The sequence below is a fragment of the Cnephaeus nilssonii genome (assembly GCF_951640355.1).
Source record: "Cnephaeus nilssonii genome assembly, chromosome: 13".
Lineage (NCBI taxonomy): Eukaryota > Metazoa > Chordata > Mammalia > Chiroptera > Vespertilionidae > Cnephaeus > Cnephaeus nilssonii.
In genome coordinates, this window is record NC_137084.1 from 29,986,347 (window position 1) to 30,002,319 (window position 15,973).

Sequence of the window (15,973 nt, forward strand, 5' to 3'; positions counted from 1 at the left end):
ATATCGCAGTGCTATGTTCAAGTAACTTTTATTTGACCTAATGCCACATTCATAACTTTTTAGTCTTGGTTATAATTGTTCTATTTTATTATTAGTTCCTTACTGCTCCTAATTCATTTATTTATTTTTAATATATTTTACTGATATTTTAAGAGAGGAAGGGAGAGGGATAGAGTTAGAAACATTGATCAGCTGCCTCCTGAATACCCCTTACTGGGGATGTGCCCGCAACCAAGGTACATGCCCTTGACCAGAATTGAACCTGGACCCTTCAGTCCACAGTCCGAAGCTCTATCCACTGAGCCAAACCGGTCAGGATACTGCTCCTAATTATAAATTAAACATTATCATATCCCATATGTATGATAAAAAATGGTAAACATAGGGTTTGGTATTGTCTGTGGTTTCAAGCATCCACTGGGGGTCTTGGATGTATCACCCATGGATAAGGGGGGACTACTGTACCATTATGTTACTGGCCTCCAGAAAACAAAGATTCTATCAAGTTATCTTATGTAATATCTTGGGGCTTAGTATATTAAAACAATGATTAAAATGGAAATGGTACCAAAAGAACCTAATCAATCTAGCCACAGCCTTAATCTGTTAATTCAGATTAAACTAAAGTCTGGTCAATAGTAAATATCCCTTAAAAAAAAAAATCACTGAAGCTCAGTTGGTTAGAGCACCATCCCACTATACCATGGTTGTGGGTGGATTCAATGCCCAGTCAGAGCACATACAAGAATCAACCAACAAATGCATAAATTAGAACAACAAATAGATGTTTCTTTCTCTCTAAAATCAACCAATAAACAAAAATCATTGCAGCTGCCCAAGAGTAACATAGTAGCTCCCAATAATGTAATGAATAATAGCTTTATGATTTTATATGGTAATAAATTAACAGAGTAGTCACTGTTCAAGGTTTATTTGGCATTTTAGTTGGTATGACACTTGGATAGTTGGCTGTATTATTTATATGTAGACTTTTCTTTTTACATTATATGGCAATGTACACTAATCTGATACATACAGTACACAGATTAAGATCCTTTAGAACAGTTATGCACAAAACATGCAATATTGGATTTACATTGGATCCCAGGAGAAAAAGGAACCACAAGTTATGTAACACACAGTGAACACACATCTAGTCTGAAGGGCAACTGTAGTGTGAGGAACATTAGCAGTGGTGCCTTTGAGGAGGTGGAGCTATTTCACACTAACCAGTTTAGGACTACACAAGATAAGGACCATCCAGCATCAGGATGCAGATGCTGGGTTTTATGAACCATTACTATCTCTATCTTTAGGAAACTGATGTTCTTAGTCACAGATCAGATAAAAAGGACAATATGCAATCTCCAACTAAAATCCTGCTGTAGCCTAGACAGTGAGGTGGTCTGACATTAGAAGACTTTAAAACTGCAGCTCTTTCTGGATCCCCCACAGTGTATCTGCACTCTTCTTCAAACGGGCCTCTTCCTCAGGTGTCAGAGTCACCTTCACAACATCTGAGATTCCATTCTGTCCCAAGATGCAAGGAACACTAAGGAAGACGTCATCTTTTATTCCATAGAGACCCTGAAGACAAAATGAAAAATATTTTGTTTTTTTTCTATACATTTTGGGGGGGTCTCCCAAGACTTTCATTCTCTACAATTATGAAGCTTATTTTGATATAAACAGGTAAGTAGAAATTCCTCTCCAAATCTTCAGTTAGGATGTAATGAACAGTGTAAAATAAAGTCATTAAAATTGCAGCAAGATTTCCATTCTAGACTCTGGCCAGATAGCTCAATTGATTAGAGAGTCGTCCAGATATGCCAAGGTTGCTGGTTCAATCTCCAGTCAGGGCACATACAAGAAGCAAGCAGTGAGTTCATAGATAAGTGGAATAGCAAATAGAGGTTTCTCTTTCACTATCTCTCTCTGAAATCAATAAAAATTTTTTTAAAAATTCTATTCTAAAAGAAAATCTAAACTATTGCTATTATCCATACTACTTTCCAATTTTTGCTGTATAACACTTTTGGTAACTGTAACTTAAGTGTGATTTCCATTTTTCCCAAAAGAAGAAATTCTGCTTCTTTAGTCTTCCACCCATTTGAACATAATTGAATAGATTTTAAGTCAACAAATTATCAAGTATCTATGTGCTAAACATAGTGCTAGTGGACATTAATCTTAATGCTTGCCCATGTTTCTTCCAAAAAAGAAAGTTGCAGGTGCATTAATTTCTTAAATCAATGACTGAGGACGTACATTAATCTAATGGCTTTCTAAAAAGAAATCATTTTTTAAAAATGTAAATAATGACATTCAAGTACAACATATCACTACATAGACCTACCTTAATCATGGTGGAAATTGGATGCACCCGCCTAAGATTCTTCATCATACTTTCTGCTAAATCTGCCACAGATAGGCCAATGGCCCAGGATGTATAGCCTTTCAGTTTGATTACCTCATAAGCACTGTAGGGTAAGAAATCACAGGGAAGGGCAAGAAAAAGTAAGATAGGAGAAACAAACAAAAACAATACACAAAGCTTTTACTGAACATAAACTTTATAGTAAATCAGAGGCCTGGTGCACAAGATTAATGGACTCAGGGGGGTGTCCCTCAGCCTAGCCTGTGCCCTCTCGAAGTCCGGGACCCCTCGGGGGATGTCCACCTGCCAGCTTACGCCCACTCCCCGGGGGATCAGGCCTAAGCTGTCAGTCAGACATCCCTTTGGCAGCACTGGAGCCTTCGGGAGATGTCCATGGCAGCCCTGGAGCCCACAGGGAGTGGGCCTAAGCCGCAGTCAGACATCCTTAGCACTGCCAAGGAGGTGGAAGAGGCTCCCGCCACCACCGCTGCACTCGCAGCCGTCAGCCTGGCTTGTGGCTGAGCAGAGCTCCTCCTGTGGGAGTGCACTGACCACCAGGGGGCAGCTCCTGCATTGAGTATCTGCCCCCAGGTGGTCAGTGCACATCATAGTCATAGCAACTGGTCATTCTGCCATTAGGGTCAATTTGCATACTACCCTTTTATTATATAGGATTATTATATAGGATAATGCCACAAAGTTGCATTATACACACAAGAGTAGACCTTGTGCCCTAGCCAGTTTGGCTCAGTGGATAGAATGTTGGACTGTGGACTGAAGGGTCCCAGGTTGCGGGCTCAGTCAATCTCCAGTAGGAGGCGTCCAGGAGGCAGCCAATCAATGATTCCCTCTCATCATTGATGTTTCTATCTCTCTCTTCCTCTCCCTTCCTATCTGAAATCAATGAAAATATGTTAAAAAATAAATAAAAAGAGTAGACCTTTCCATGTATACAAGGATATTATGTATAGGGATGTTCACAATAGTATTGCCAGCAATAGCAAAAACCTGACAACAAGCCCAATTCTCTCCAACAGAAGAATGAATAAACTATGGTATACTCATACATTGAAATATTACATAACTATCAAAACAAATAACTATAGTACCTTGCAACAAAATAGATGATTCTTTAAGATATAACATTGGATTTAAAATAAATCCAAGAATACATAAACATGCTTACTTAGGATTATCTCAAGAGTGTAAGGGAGCTGGGGGGTGGAGGGATGAGTGAGAGAAGCAGAGAATTCACTCATTTCCAAGCACCAGCAGACTAGATTTAATCTAACTTAATAATTTACAATATAAGCAGAAAGATTTATCATACTATAAGTTGGGAATTATGGCAAAAGATAGACTGTAGCGTTAATAAATGTCTATAATTTTTAATATCTTTACCTCTTTTTATAGTATGATCTTTAACAAGGCTTTAGAAAACAAGTTTTCTCTCTAACAAAATATACTCAAATGCATATACTACTAAACTTTTAATATTTTAAATACAAACAATAAAGTTTAATCTCCCATGCTGCCAAATTATGAGACATATTACCTGTCAACCACCTGCTTGTGAACTTGTTTCCACTGTTCCTTATCTGCATCAGTGCCTAACTCAGGGTGCAGATTCTTTAGGGAGACACCAGCAACATTCACTCCACTCCATACAGGCACTAAAAGAAACAGTACAAAATTCACTTATTTCCATGCATCAGTCAGCAACTAGTAATTCCAACCCATTTTTCTAATTCTCTTTTATCTGGGGAGTATTACCCCTTTTAGTAGATACTCAAGACTACAATACCTAAAATGAAAATAAATGAAAAAAAAAAAAAAAAACACAAAAAAAAACTGCAATACCTTTACTTTTAGATTTCCATATATTGGAATATAAAGATAGTATAAGATTATAAGGAAAATTATCTTGGCATAAGGAACTGAGAATCTGCAAAAATTATAACACTTCTACTGTAATAATGGGATTTTTTCATACTCTCCATTTGACTTGACTAACCTTTTCAGGGTCAAACAGTGCAGGTTTATTATAAACAGCTATGATATTAAGTGATTGAGGTCTTATGTAACATGTCCATGGTTAAGAAGTACAATAAATTTCATTCCCCATCCTGCATGCCAGATAAATGTCATGTAATATGGCTAAAATCTTAACAATTCTTAACATTAAATTACACAAAAAATAGATTTCTGAAAATGATTCTACCTTGATGAATGGATATCTGAATTAGGCTCCAATTTAATAAAACTGTCACTTTTTTACACCATCTTTTTGAAAACAGAAAGAGGAAATAAGGCATGCTTACCACTAGAGTCTCCATGCTCCCCAAGGACCCACCCATGACAGCTTAATGGGTGAACTCCCAGCCTCTCCCCCATCAGGTATCGGAACCGGGCTGAATCCAGATTGCAACCACTTCCAATAACACGGTTTTTGGGAAAGCCGCTTAACTTCCAAGCCACATAGGTCAAGATATCCACTGTGAAGAAAACATTTAGGCAAAGATACCAGGTGAATGATTAGACAATGATTAGCTACTGAAGATATATGGCGGAGTCCTGCCTGAGCTTTGCTGCTGCTGGTGTAGCCACCGCCTTTGTCTACACCTCCACCATGCTGCCTTACACCATGGTCTACTTCCCTGTTTGAGGGTGCTGCAAGGCCATCACATGCTGCTGGCTGACCGGGGCCAGAGCTGGAAGGAAGAGGTGGTGACTAAGGAGACCTGGCTGCGGGGCTCCCTCAAGACCTCCTGTATGTACAGGCAGTTCCCCAAGTTCCAGGGCGGAGACCTCACCCTGTCCCAGTCCAGTGCTATCCTGTACCACCTAAGCTGCTCCCCTTGGGCTACATGGGAAGGACCTTCAGGAGGCGACCCTGGTAAGCGTGGTGAATGACAGCACGGAGAACCTCTGCTGCAAGTACATCACCTTCATCTACACCAACTAATAGGCAGGCAAGGAGGACTCTGTGGAGGAACTGTCTGGGCACCTGAAGTCTTTTGAGACCTCGCTGTCCAGAACCATGGGTAACATGATGATCTCCTTCGCAGACTACAACCTGCTGGACTTGCTGCTGAATCACCAGGCCCTGGCCACCCACTGCCTGGACTCCTTCCCCCTGCTCTTGGCCTACCTGGCTCGCCTAAGTGCCTGGCCCAAGCTCAAGGTCTTCCTGGCCTTCCCCCAGCACGTGAACCTCCCATCAACACCATGGGAAACGGGGAGGGCTTGTGCCACCCTCAGCAGGTGGCAGGGGTTGCCTGCCTCCCTTTCCCAAGGACCAATTAAACTTTCAAGAGAGAGAAAAAGACATATGGCTCTGTATGGATCTTGACTATGATCGTGGTCAAGGTTTTTGTTAATATTTGTAAACCTCTATAATATGTATAATATAGCAAACCATTAAGTATTCAAGAAATGTAATTTAATCAAAATAAGCTGTGCATCAATTAAGAGAATATCACATTAGCCATAAGCTTATACCTTATCCAAGGTCTTCTTGCACAAAAAACTAATTTTAAAGTTCCAGCTACATTCAGAGGCATTGTATCCTATCCCCTTTCATGCTTTAAATTTAACTATTTTACAAAAAGAAAAATCCACTCCCAGGAAGAAAGTGAAAGATGAGAAATAAATATGTATATACAGAATATAATATATACTATCAGTTTACCCTAGCTCATCTATTGTTAAGCAGTTAAAAACCTCACCTGGATTGGAAACAACAAGCAATTTGCAGTTGGGACTGTATTTCACAACATTAGGAATGATGAATTTAAAGATGTTCACGTTACGCTGGACCAAATTAAGGCGGCTTTCTCCCTCTTGTTGACGAGCCCCAGCTGTGATAATAACCAGCTTGGAGTTTGCAGTCACACTGTAGTCTAGACAACAGAAAACAATAATTAGATTAAGGCCTTTAAGAGATCTCCAATACCTAGCCGGCAAAACATTTTTCCATCAACTTTTTTTGGGGGGGACAGTGGTTTGTATATGTGGCAGGAAAAAGTCCTTAATGCCCCCCAGACTTCTCTCCTTTAGTTTTTGGAGTTTTATCACGGTGGCCACTAACATGGATGAAGAGTACATCAATGCCCCCTTTTTGTTTTAGTCACATTGTGACTTTATATAACTGCAACTGGGGGGAGCTGGAAGGAATAAAACTTAATAGATTATCGTATTAAATGAGATACATTGCCAAATTTTTGGCCACCTGAGCTCAATGCTCATACTCTCCCGTACTCCTGCTTCTACTTAAATACTTAATTGTGGTCATATCAGCCCAGGAACAGGCTTTCTTTTTTAAAAAGCAGAGGCAGCTTTACACTTGTCAAGTACATCTTGCTTCTAGATCCCTATGGCACAGGATGGTTAAGTGAGGGATGAAGGTAATGAAGGAAGATACCTATCAGGTAAGTTGACAATGACTTTTTTTTTTTGGCTAGTCAAATGCAGTAGTGAGAAGGGAGGAACAATGACTTTCAAGTGTCAAAACAGATACTGTTATTATGTTAGTGTGCAAAAGAAAGTATGGAAAGTAAATAAATTGAAACTTCAATATCAGTAGGTACCGATGCAAAATTGTTCAAAAGCTCTCATATCCTGTATAAAAAAGTGTTTGAAGAGCTAGGATTTTGAGCCTGATAAACAATTAAGTCTAGCATGGACTACAATATAAATATGTTGAAATTAACCTTTGCCAGAGACAATTTTTGGTGTTCTAAGGAAAAGGCTGCCATGTTGGAGATCCATCATTTCTCCCTTTAATTTGTCTTCCATGACATCAACAAGAGCCAGTTCATCTGCCAAGTCCTAAAAGACAAAAATTTTTCTTAAATCAAAATTGCTTCCAAAGGTATCACCTCAAAAATAAAACATTTTCAACAACAATGAAAATCAAACTTACTACTTCCAAATTTTTAGATGGGCCTGCAAAATTTCCATATTTCTGGCATAGGAGCAGGCCCCCATGTTAAAATAGAACACTGGATTGGTAGTGTTTAGAAGAGTCCTGGGTTCGATTTTGGTCAAGGGCACATGCCCGGGTTGTGGGTTTGATCCCCATTGAGGGGTATGCAGGAGGCAGGAGATCAATGATTCTCTCTCATCATTGATGTTTCTATTTCTCTCCCTCTCCCTTCCTCTCTGAAATCAATAAAAACATATATTTTTTAAAAAGACTTAGAATTAAAAAGTGATATTCTGGATCATTCCCTGGTTATGTTTCCATATATTAAAGAGCTATAACAACTTTACATAGATAGATTTGTGCATTCTAAATTATTCGTGAAAAATATCCTTTCAGTTCAACATATAAAAGTCCTTAGGTGCATCTGACCAGGAGCACCAACAATAGTTTTAATACAAATAGGACATGACCGTCATAACCAAAGAGGTTGTACTAGCTGAGCTGCAGATCTACCCCAAATCATCTACAGTGTAATGAGTGGTCTGGCAGTTACTCTTACCCACACCTGAATTAGAGGGCATCACTGAAAAAGACCATAGGTAGTGTAGGAAAAACAGATGGCATCCATTTCTGATTCAGTGGTGGAAGGAACAAGAGTTGGAATACTTTGTGGCCTTTCCTAAGAACACAGATAGTGTAACTATGTTGCTCTGCAACATCTGCACAGCTCATTTCTGCTTTCAATCCTTTTCTGTTTAGAACCCAGAATTCATAATTTCATTTATTTATTTATAGTAAATTCATTGGGGTCACATCCTATATATAAAACCCTAACATGCTAAGTGTCCGGTCATCCATTCAACCAATCAAAGCATAATATGCTAATGATATGCTAAGGCCATTCAACTGCTCACTATGATGGCACTGACCACCAGAGGGCAGTCAGTCAACCGGTAAATTAGCTTGCTGCTGGGGTCCAGCCAATCCGCACTAAGCGAGACGGGCCGGACATGCCCTGGAGCCCTCCCGTGGTCCCTCCTGGGCTGGCCAACCTCCTGCATTCCTCCCCAGCCCCAATCATGCACTGGTGGGCTCCCTTGGCCTGGCCTGTGCCCTCTCTCACAATCCGGGACCCATCGGGGGATGTTGGAGAGCTGGTTTCGGCCTAATCCCGAAGGCCAGGCTGAGGGACCCCACTGGTGCATGAATTCGTGCACCAGGCCTCTAGTTGGTTAATAAGATCATAAAGGTTTCAAGTGTACATTTCTATGATACATGATCTGTATATTGCATTGTGTGCCCACCACTCTTATTAGGAACTCCAAATCTGAACTTAAAAATATTTTAATACTATAAGTTGCCTCAATTTCGGTTTTATATAAACCAGGCTTGACTACAGTAAAAAGTGCTTTTTATTCATTCACACATTTTTTTTCTTCTAATTAAACTTTAGCTTCCAAAATTAATACTAAAATTGCTATCCAAGTAGAGGGCCAATGGTGACTTACATGGGAGCAAGACTTTAAGATTTCCCACAGTCAAAAATAAAATTAAAAAAATTTTTAAATAAAATAGTAAAAAAATTAAAACATCCACCCTCTTTACTGAAAAAAAATAAATAAATAAATAAATTTTCCACATTCAGTGTGACTTTCATTTTACCACAGTATATATCATTTCACTTCAAAAATTACTTTAAAATAATTTTAGCTTGTTTAAAGGGACTCTTTCATTTGTAGGCAACTCATGCATGTTAATACAGCAGAGTGAATTTAAGAAACTGTGTTGCCAGCCTAATAACCTTGATTTTTTTTTTGTTCTGATATCCTTTTGGCATAGCATATTTCAAAAGTTTACTTCACATAAAGTTCTTTGAAATGAGTGCATGAACCTCAATATTTGCATATACAACGTGATCATGCAATTATGAGGGAGTGGAGGAGTGGGTGGGGTCAAGTTATCCTTGCCTTGCGGAGTGATGGACTCTCACTTACCTTCATTAAGATACTGATGGCACAAGCCATGCCAACAGCACCAACCCCAACGACTGTAATCTTATTCTGGGGGCTCTGTTCCTCCTTAAGAAGATTCACAATCAGCTGATCCTTGAGTGTTGCCATTTTGGACTTAGAACCAAAAGGAACCTATGGGGGAGGTGGGAGGGGAAATACGAACTGTCATTGCACACTTATTAACCAAAAGATGTTCGGAAAAAGCTCATTTCACTTCCTGTTGCCACTAGAAATCACAAGGAATGACTAAAAAGGGGGAAGAGGAAAAACCCAAAGGTAGCCAAAGGAGAGTGGGAAGGCCTAATGCCAGGGTCTGGCCTGGCTAGGAACTTGGTGTGGAAAAAACCTCACCTTCGCATGTAAAAATAATATTGACGTCTGCGTGTAAGTATAGCCTCCTGAGTGTTCACCCATCTTGCTCTATTAACCCCAAGCTGGGCCGGCCTTTGCTCAAACAAGATCACGAACAGCCGTCTACTCCTCCAGAGGTACGTGCAAAAAGTACCATTAACTGCTTAACTGCCTCACTCCCCAACCCCGAGGCAGCGAGGCAGGCAGGGAGCTCTGCTCATGCGCGCTCACTCATCTCCCCCCCCCCCCCCCCCCGCCCCCAAGGGCAGATCAGACTGCCTGCTGGGTCCCCGGGCGCCCTCGGGTAGTAACACCCAGACCCGGAAGATTAGCAGCTGTCCCCTCCCCCACCCGCCCGCCCGCGCACCTGGAGCGCTTGCGCATTTCCGAGAGCTGGGAATGGACTACAGAGGTCCAGAGGCCGAGGGCTGTAGAAGAGGTGGGCACGGGCCCCGCCCGTCAGCGGAAAAGATTAGAAACTCTCCCGCCCTTAGGGTCAGAGGGCGCAGCAAGCTCGGAGTCAGACTTTAGACTTGGAGCTCCGAAGCAGACAGGAGCCACGTGAAGCCCGGCTGGCAGCCTCCTGGGCCTGGCGCACGGCCAGAGCCCAGACTCTAAATCGCAATACCAGGGGCTGCTGACCAGCCCTGGAGGGAGGTGCCCGGCGTGGCTTCTGCAGTGATCCTGGTTGCAAAGGAGTGAGGCCCGGTTTGAGGAAATTTTTTTTGTCAGCACAGGAAGTGCGGAAATAGCTTCAGAGGCCTGAGGCCTGGAGTCCTAGTGTGACTACTACTTGGTGGAACCCGCGATTTCCAGAGCTTGGGAGGGAACAAACATTAGACTCTGCTCATCCAACCCGGGGCACCGCACTCACTGGATCTAGTTTTGACAGCGTTCCAAAGGGCACATGTCCCAGAGGGCTTACAGGCCAGCAGCCCGGGGTCGCCAGGCTGGAATCGGGTCTCTCCTTACAAATCACTGCTATTTCGGGACAGCCTGGTAAGGTTCCTGCAGCCTAGCCGGGGGGAGGGAGCAGTCCTTCCTCTCTAGAGACCTCCTGGCTTCACCAACACCTAAGCTCTGGGCTCCAGCGCTTCCTCCAATGTGGGGACACGTGCGGGAGAGGAAGCTCTGCAGAAAGAGGGTCTACTCCCCAACTCCGCCACCTCCTGTGACCTTAGAGATGGCCCAACCCTCTCCCAGCTTTAGGTTCCCCCATGTGCCAGAAGGAACGGTTCCGGAGGACTCTCCTCTCAATAGACCGTGTGAAACGCGGGAGAGCGGACGCACAGTGCTAGGCGTAGCTACCCCAGTCTCTGCTTCATAAATGCAATGGGCGCAAAGAGCGCTCCGTAATCTACAGGCAGCGGCCACTCCCAGGGAGCCCGCTTCTCCAGAGTCCCCGGGTTAAAATCCGACTCGGGAAGGAGCTGCTCGGCGGCTTTCCGGCTTCCAGGAACCCACCCAGGCTGCCGAGGCCTTTTGGCTCCAGGGAGTCCTGCGCCGTTGGCCGAGTTCCAGCCCAGAGGTTCACCCCACCCTTCAGACCCGTCCTTGTCCTGCATCCACCTGGACTTTCCACCCCAGGCTAGGTGCGGCCACCTCCTGGGCTCCCCAGCCAGGCCGGATGCCATAGTGCCCACTTAGAGCAAAAGCTGAGAGCGGCGGGCTCCGCGCCCAGGCCGGGCGGGGGCCACCGCCCAGGTCTCCCCACTAAGCTTCTGGAAAGCAGCGCCTACATCCCCAGGGAGGAGGGACTGCGTAGCTGCTAAGCTTTAGCAGGTAGCGCCAGGCCACCGAGGCCCGGGCCAGCTCGCTTGCCCGCCCCATCGGGCGCAGAGCGCGCCGGGCCCTACCGTACCGGGAGTGCACGGGGGGCGGGCGTCGGTGGCGCGCGATGTAGGATCCGGACTTGGCGGCTGCAGCTCCGGTACTTTGAGCCTAGCTCGGGAGGGGCCTTAAATGGAAGGGTGGGGCTGACGTCAGGGGGGCGGGGAGCGAGGGAGCTGGGAGCTGGGCGGACGTGCGGGAACCCACGTGTGGGTCGGGCTGGGGGCGGGCTCCCAGCCGGGCTGGGCAGTGAAGAGGCCCTGGCGGCGCGCGCAGCCCGCAGACCCACGAGCAGACCCACGTGCGCTGGCCGGCCAGAGCCGCTCGGCCCTCCGGTCACAAAGACCCCAGCCGGAGCCACCAGCTGGAGTCAGTTCTACCCTCAATTTCCTCCTCCGTAAAATGTGGAGTTTACCCTCAGAGAAGGCTTGGTTTGAATCTTGGTTTCCCAGTGCCCGGGACATCTGGCACGAAATAGTCACTCGACAACTATTGGTTGAAAGAAAATGCCTAGCACAGGGTCAGTCTTTCTCACCTAAGTCGAATGATCTCCAAAAGTTGACCTGCTTCTCCCCCCCCCCGCTGCTAAACCTTCTAAGCCCCACTACTCACAGTGAGGACTCAGCCTCTGTGGTCTGCTCTCCTACTGGCCTACCCCACCCAGCACCTAGCATTCCAACCTCACCCAAGAACTGTCAGCGTTATTTGTTTGTTTTTATGTTTTTGTTTTTAAACATGTTATTTTTACCTCTGTTCCAAGCCTTTGCTCAAGCTGGTTCTTTTGCCTGGCCTGCCTTCCTCTTCCATCTCTTCTTTAAACTACCAATCTCCTGGTACTCCCCTAACCTCCCCACCCCATACACCCACAGCGTGGGCACCTCCCTCCTATCTGCTTCTGCCTCACTGGTCTGTGCATCCCTCAAACCCTCTGGCAGTAGAGGTGTGTGGCTCTGCTCTCCTACCTGACAGTGAGTCCAAGGGCATAAATGAGTCTATTTCCTCCCTGCACCTGGGGTATCGCCTAAGCACCCAGCTCCAAGAACAATCCATAAATTGTGAGTTTCTTGGTTGTGAAGGGAAAATTCTAACCTCATCTCTAGAAAAGCAAGGCATCTCTCTACCATGTTCTAACAGTTTTCCCATCACTCTAAGGCCCAGAGACCTAGGCGCTCGCAGAAACACCCAGCTGGCAGGACTGAGGGCCAGCCACAGGTTCTCTAGGGTTCCTCAGGGCAGGGCAGATTGCAACAGTGTCTGTGGTTCCCCAGTGTTTGCAACAATGGCTTCATCCAGTTGGGGCTGGGCCCCTGCCTGCCTGCCTACCAAAGATGACCACAGCTGCTGGGAAGAGGAGGCCAGAGCTCAGAGAGCGGGTATTAGGCTAAGGAGACAGGTAAGAGCCCTCACCAGAAGGGCTCTGGGATGACCTCTGAAGATAATCTGGGCAAAGAGTTTGCTGTCCCCTAAATTAAAACACTTAACAATAGCTCACTCCAAGCACACTTCCCTTTTCTTATGCAGAACAATAAATAGCCTGTAACTCTGCAAATATGAATAAAATAAATACCATTTAATGAGCACCTCCTATGTGTTAGGCAGCAAGCTAGGCAATCCCCATGCTCATCTTCACTTTAATTCTTTGTCATAATTATCTCCATTTTTTTCAGATAAGGAAACTGAGGCTAAGAGAGATTAATGACTTTGCCAAGGTCATAGAACTAATAAGGATTTCAGCAGGTACTTAACCCGGGACTGACTTCACTCCAAAGTGTATGATTTTTTTCTTTATATGATGTCCCTCCCCCACTCCTTGACTCCCCACTCCACAAAGGTGAAGAAATTATGTAGGGAGGTTCAAGCCAGTCCCATGTTCAGAAAGTTGTTTTCAGTGAGAGACAGTGGGTATCAGTGGGCATCTCTGCCTGTCTGCTTGAACTGAGAGACTGATCTTTTCCCATCACCAGGTGGGAATTTATACCACCTGCTTTCCTGAGTCTCCAGCTTACAGATAACGACAGATCCGCCATAATCGTCCCATGAGCCAATTCTTTACATTAAATCTCATTACACACACACACACACACACACATGTGCACACGCGCGCACACACACACACACACACTGTTTCTCTGAAGACCCTGACTAATGTAATCCAAAGGAAAGAATTTCTGTAGTAAAGCCAAAGCAGAGGGGGGGACCCATAGGATGGGTCAGGAAACACTGTTTCAAAGGGCAAAACAGACTTCTCAACCTAAGTGCTCTTTGGGGGTGTCCTCTTTAAAAGAGAAAATCTCACAAAAGTGGTTTGATCAGGGTATCCTTGGCCTCAGAGGATGGGTGCTGCTCAGCACCCAATACAAGATTTTTTCTAAAATGGACCTGGACAAACAATGCTGTCCACCCAACACACAGTGCTGATTCAGTCCTCCACTCACTAAGTATTTGTCACACTCCTCCTCAAGAGCATTCAATGGTTCCTCATTCCATTTTATTCCAGAATAAAATCCAAATTCCTTGGAAAGGCACGCAAAACCCTCCATGATCCAGTGCCCACATGCCCTCTCTTGCCTTATCTCCTATTTGCCTTCGTGCTTCCTATATGCCAGTCCCAAGGCTACTTACCACATTGCCCAAATGTGCCAGGTACATCCACCTAGGCCGTTCCTTCAACCCGAATGTTCTCCCCCTTACCACCATCTCTGCCCACCCAAACCCCACATAGGCCAAATACTGTTCCTCGGGCTTGATATTGATTCTTATAGCTGTGCATCTCTTCCTCACTGTCAGCTCCTAATGGACAGAAACGCTCTCATTTGTCTCCATATCCTCAGCATATACACTTATTTGTTTAATACATGTATTTTGAATTACGTGCCCGTTATGTAAATGGTACTGTGTTACGTGATGGGAATACAAACATGAATGAGACAAATTAATAAGCCTTCAAAGACTTACCATTTAGTGGGGGGAGACCAACAGCATCCCCTCAATAGTTAAAATGCAAGATAGAATGTAACACTGTCACAACAGAAGCAGAAAAATGGCTCTAGCATTCAGAGGAGAGAGGAGTCCTTGGCTGGAGGTACCAGAGAAGGCTTCTTGGAAAAGGTAGCATCTGAGCTCAGCCTAGATGAAGGTTAATGAAGATCCGGTGTTGAGAAAGCAGAGAACACAGCATGAGTAAATGCAGGGAGGCAGGAAATTTAAGATGTGTCAGGTGCATATTTAGCTTTAAATACCAGGGTAAGAAATTGATAAGAAGCTCAGAACATATACAGCTCCAACCACCTGGGCATAGAACACACATTTCTCTGACACATCCCACCAGCCCCGCAGCCCCGCAGCCCCTCCGAACACTCACTGACAGCCTGACTTTTTCACCTTTCTCATGGTTGCAAAGCTGATGGCTTTCCTGAGTTGCAGGGCCCAGGATGCAGATGGCCTCATCTGTTTCCTTCCCTGACCAGCAGGGCCTGATGTGTACGTGCCAAAGCAGAGGTTTCTCTCTCTGGTAAGACAGCAGGCGCCTCCCCTGGGTACTAGAGGAGGTGCTGTCATCTCCCCCCCCCCCCCCAACTTCATCCATCTCTCACATGATGGGAGTGGAAGCCAAAGACTCCGCCCCACTCCTCAAGTTCTCCTGGGTGCCTTCCCCACCTGTCCCCCCACCCCACGCCCCTCCATCTCCTCCCCTCCTCTAGGCTGGGCTTCTTTTCAGGTACTAGATGCTGCCTCTATTTCCCTTTTTGTCTTGGACTGTCATTACCCCCAGAATTCATTCCTCACATGACCCCCTAGCAAAATCCATCTCAGAAACTCTATATTCATCCTGGCCGGGTTGCTAAATGGTTAGAGCACCATCCCTCAGAAAAATTGGTCTTGGGTTCAATTCCCAGTCAAGGGCAGGGCACACACCTGGGTTGCAGGGTCGATACCTGGCCCCGGTCGTGCAGGAGGCAACCAATCACATGGGTTTCTCTCTCTCTCTCTCTCTCTCTCTCTCTCTCTCTCTCTCTCTCTCTCTCTCTCTCCTCCCCCCTCCCACTTTTGGGAAATGATTAGGGCTGCTCCAGGGGTAGAGGCAGTCAAGGAGGGAACCAGCCCCATCCCTGGAAATCCATGCCTACCATTCTCTTGTCCCCTATATTAGTTCCAAACTGGATCCAAAATTCCCAAGGCACTGCTGGGTGTTGAATTTGTGTATAAAAACAGTCTCACTGGGCTTTGAAAGCAGGTTACTGATAACAGAAGCCATCTCTCTGGCTCCTGTGTAGGTAGTTTTAAACCTTTAAACCTTACCAAATGGGGAATTACATTCCAAGTCCTAGCTTAAAAAAAAAAAAGAAAGAAAGAAAGAAAGAGAAAAGTAATTACCTATAAAATTCTAAGAAGATCAAAGCAATTACAAGTGGGAATACAGCAGAGGAGACGGCCATGTCCTGGGGCGGGTGGGGAGAGGACGGGAGTCTGAGCTGT

At 44.9% G+C, this 15,973-nt stretch overlaps 1 protein-coding gene and 1 pseudogene across 2 annotated transcripts; one reads left to right on the forward strand and one right to left on the reverse strand.

Annotated features, from left to right (window-relative positions):
- Positions 1 to 915: 915 nt before the first annotated feature.
- Positions 916 to 11,625, reverse strand: LOC307109792 (L-lactate dehydrogenase A chain). The gene is made up of 8 exons (XM_079788699.1): positions 11,529 to 11,625; positions 9,299 to 9,448; positions 7,090 to 7,207; positions 6,106 to 6,279; positions 4,699 to 4,872; positions 3,933 to 4,050; positions 2,357 to 2,480; positions 916 to 1,587 (listed from the first exon to the last, which is right to left on the reverse strand). The coding sequence occupies exons 2-8, from the start codon at positions 9,422 to 9,424 to the stop codon at positions 1,423 to 1,425; spliced, it is 999 nt and encodes a 332-aa protein (XP_079644825.1). The 5' UTR covers positions 9,425 to 9,448; positions 11,529 to 11,625; the 3' UTR covers positions 916 to 1,422.
- LOC307109795 (glutathione S-transferase P-like) lies at positions 4,884 to 6,094 on the forward strand (annotated as a pseudogene). Its single transcript has one exon. The product of its transcript is annotated as a glutathione S-transferase P-like (transcript).
- Positions 11,626 to 15,973: the final 4,348 nt, after the last annotated feature.

Coding starts and splice junctions, on each gene's coding strand:
- LOC307109792 (XM_079788699.1), bottom strand. CDS start 9,424: ATGGCAACACTCAAGGATCAGCTGATTGTGAATCTTCTTAAGGAGGAA. Junction 7,208..9,298: donor CCATCAGTATCTTAATGAAG/GTAAGTGAGAGT, acceptor TTTGTCTTTTAG/GACTTGGCAGATGAACTGGC. Junction 1,588..2,356: donor CAATTTCCACCATGATTAAG/GTAGGTCTATGT, acceptor TTTTGTCTTCAG/GGTCTCTATGGAATAAAAGA.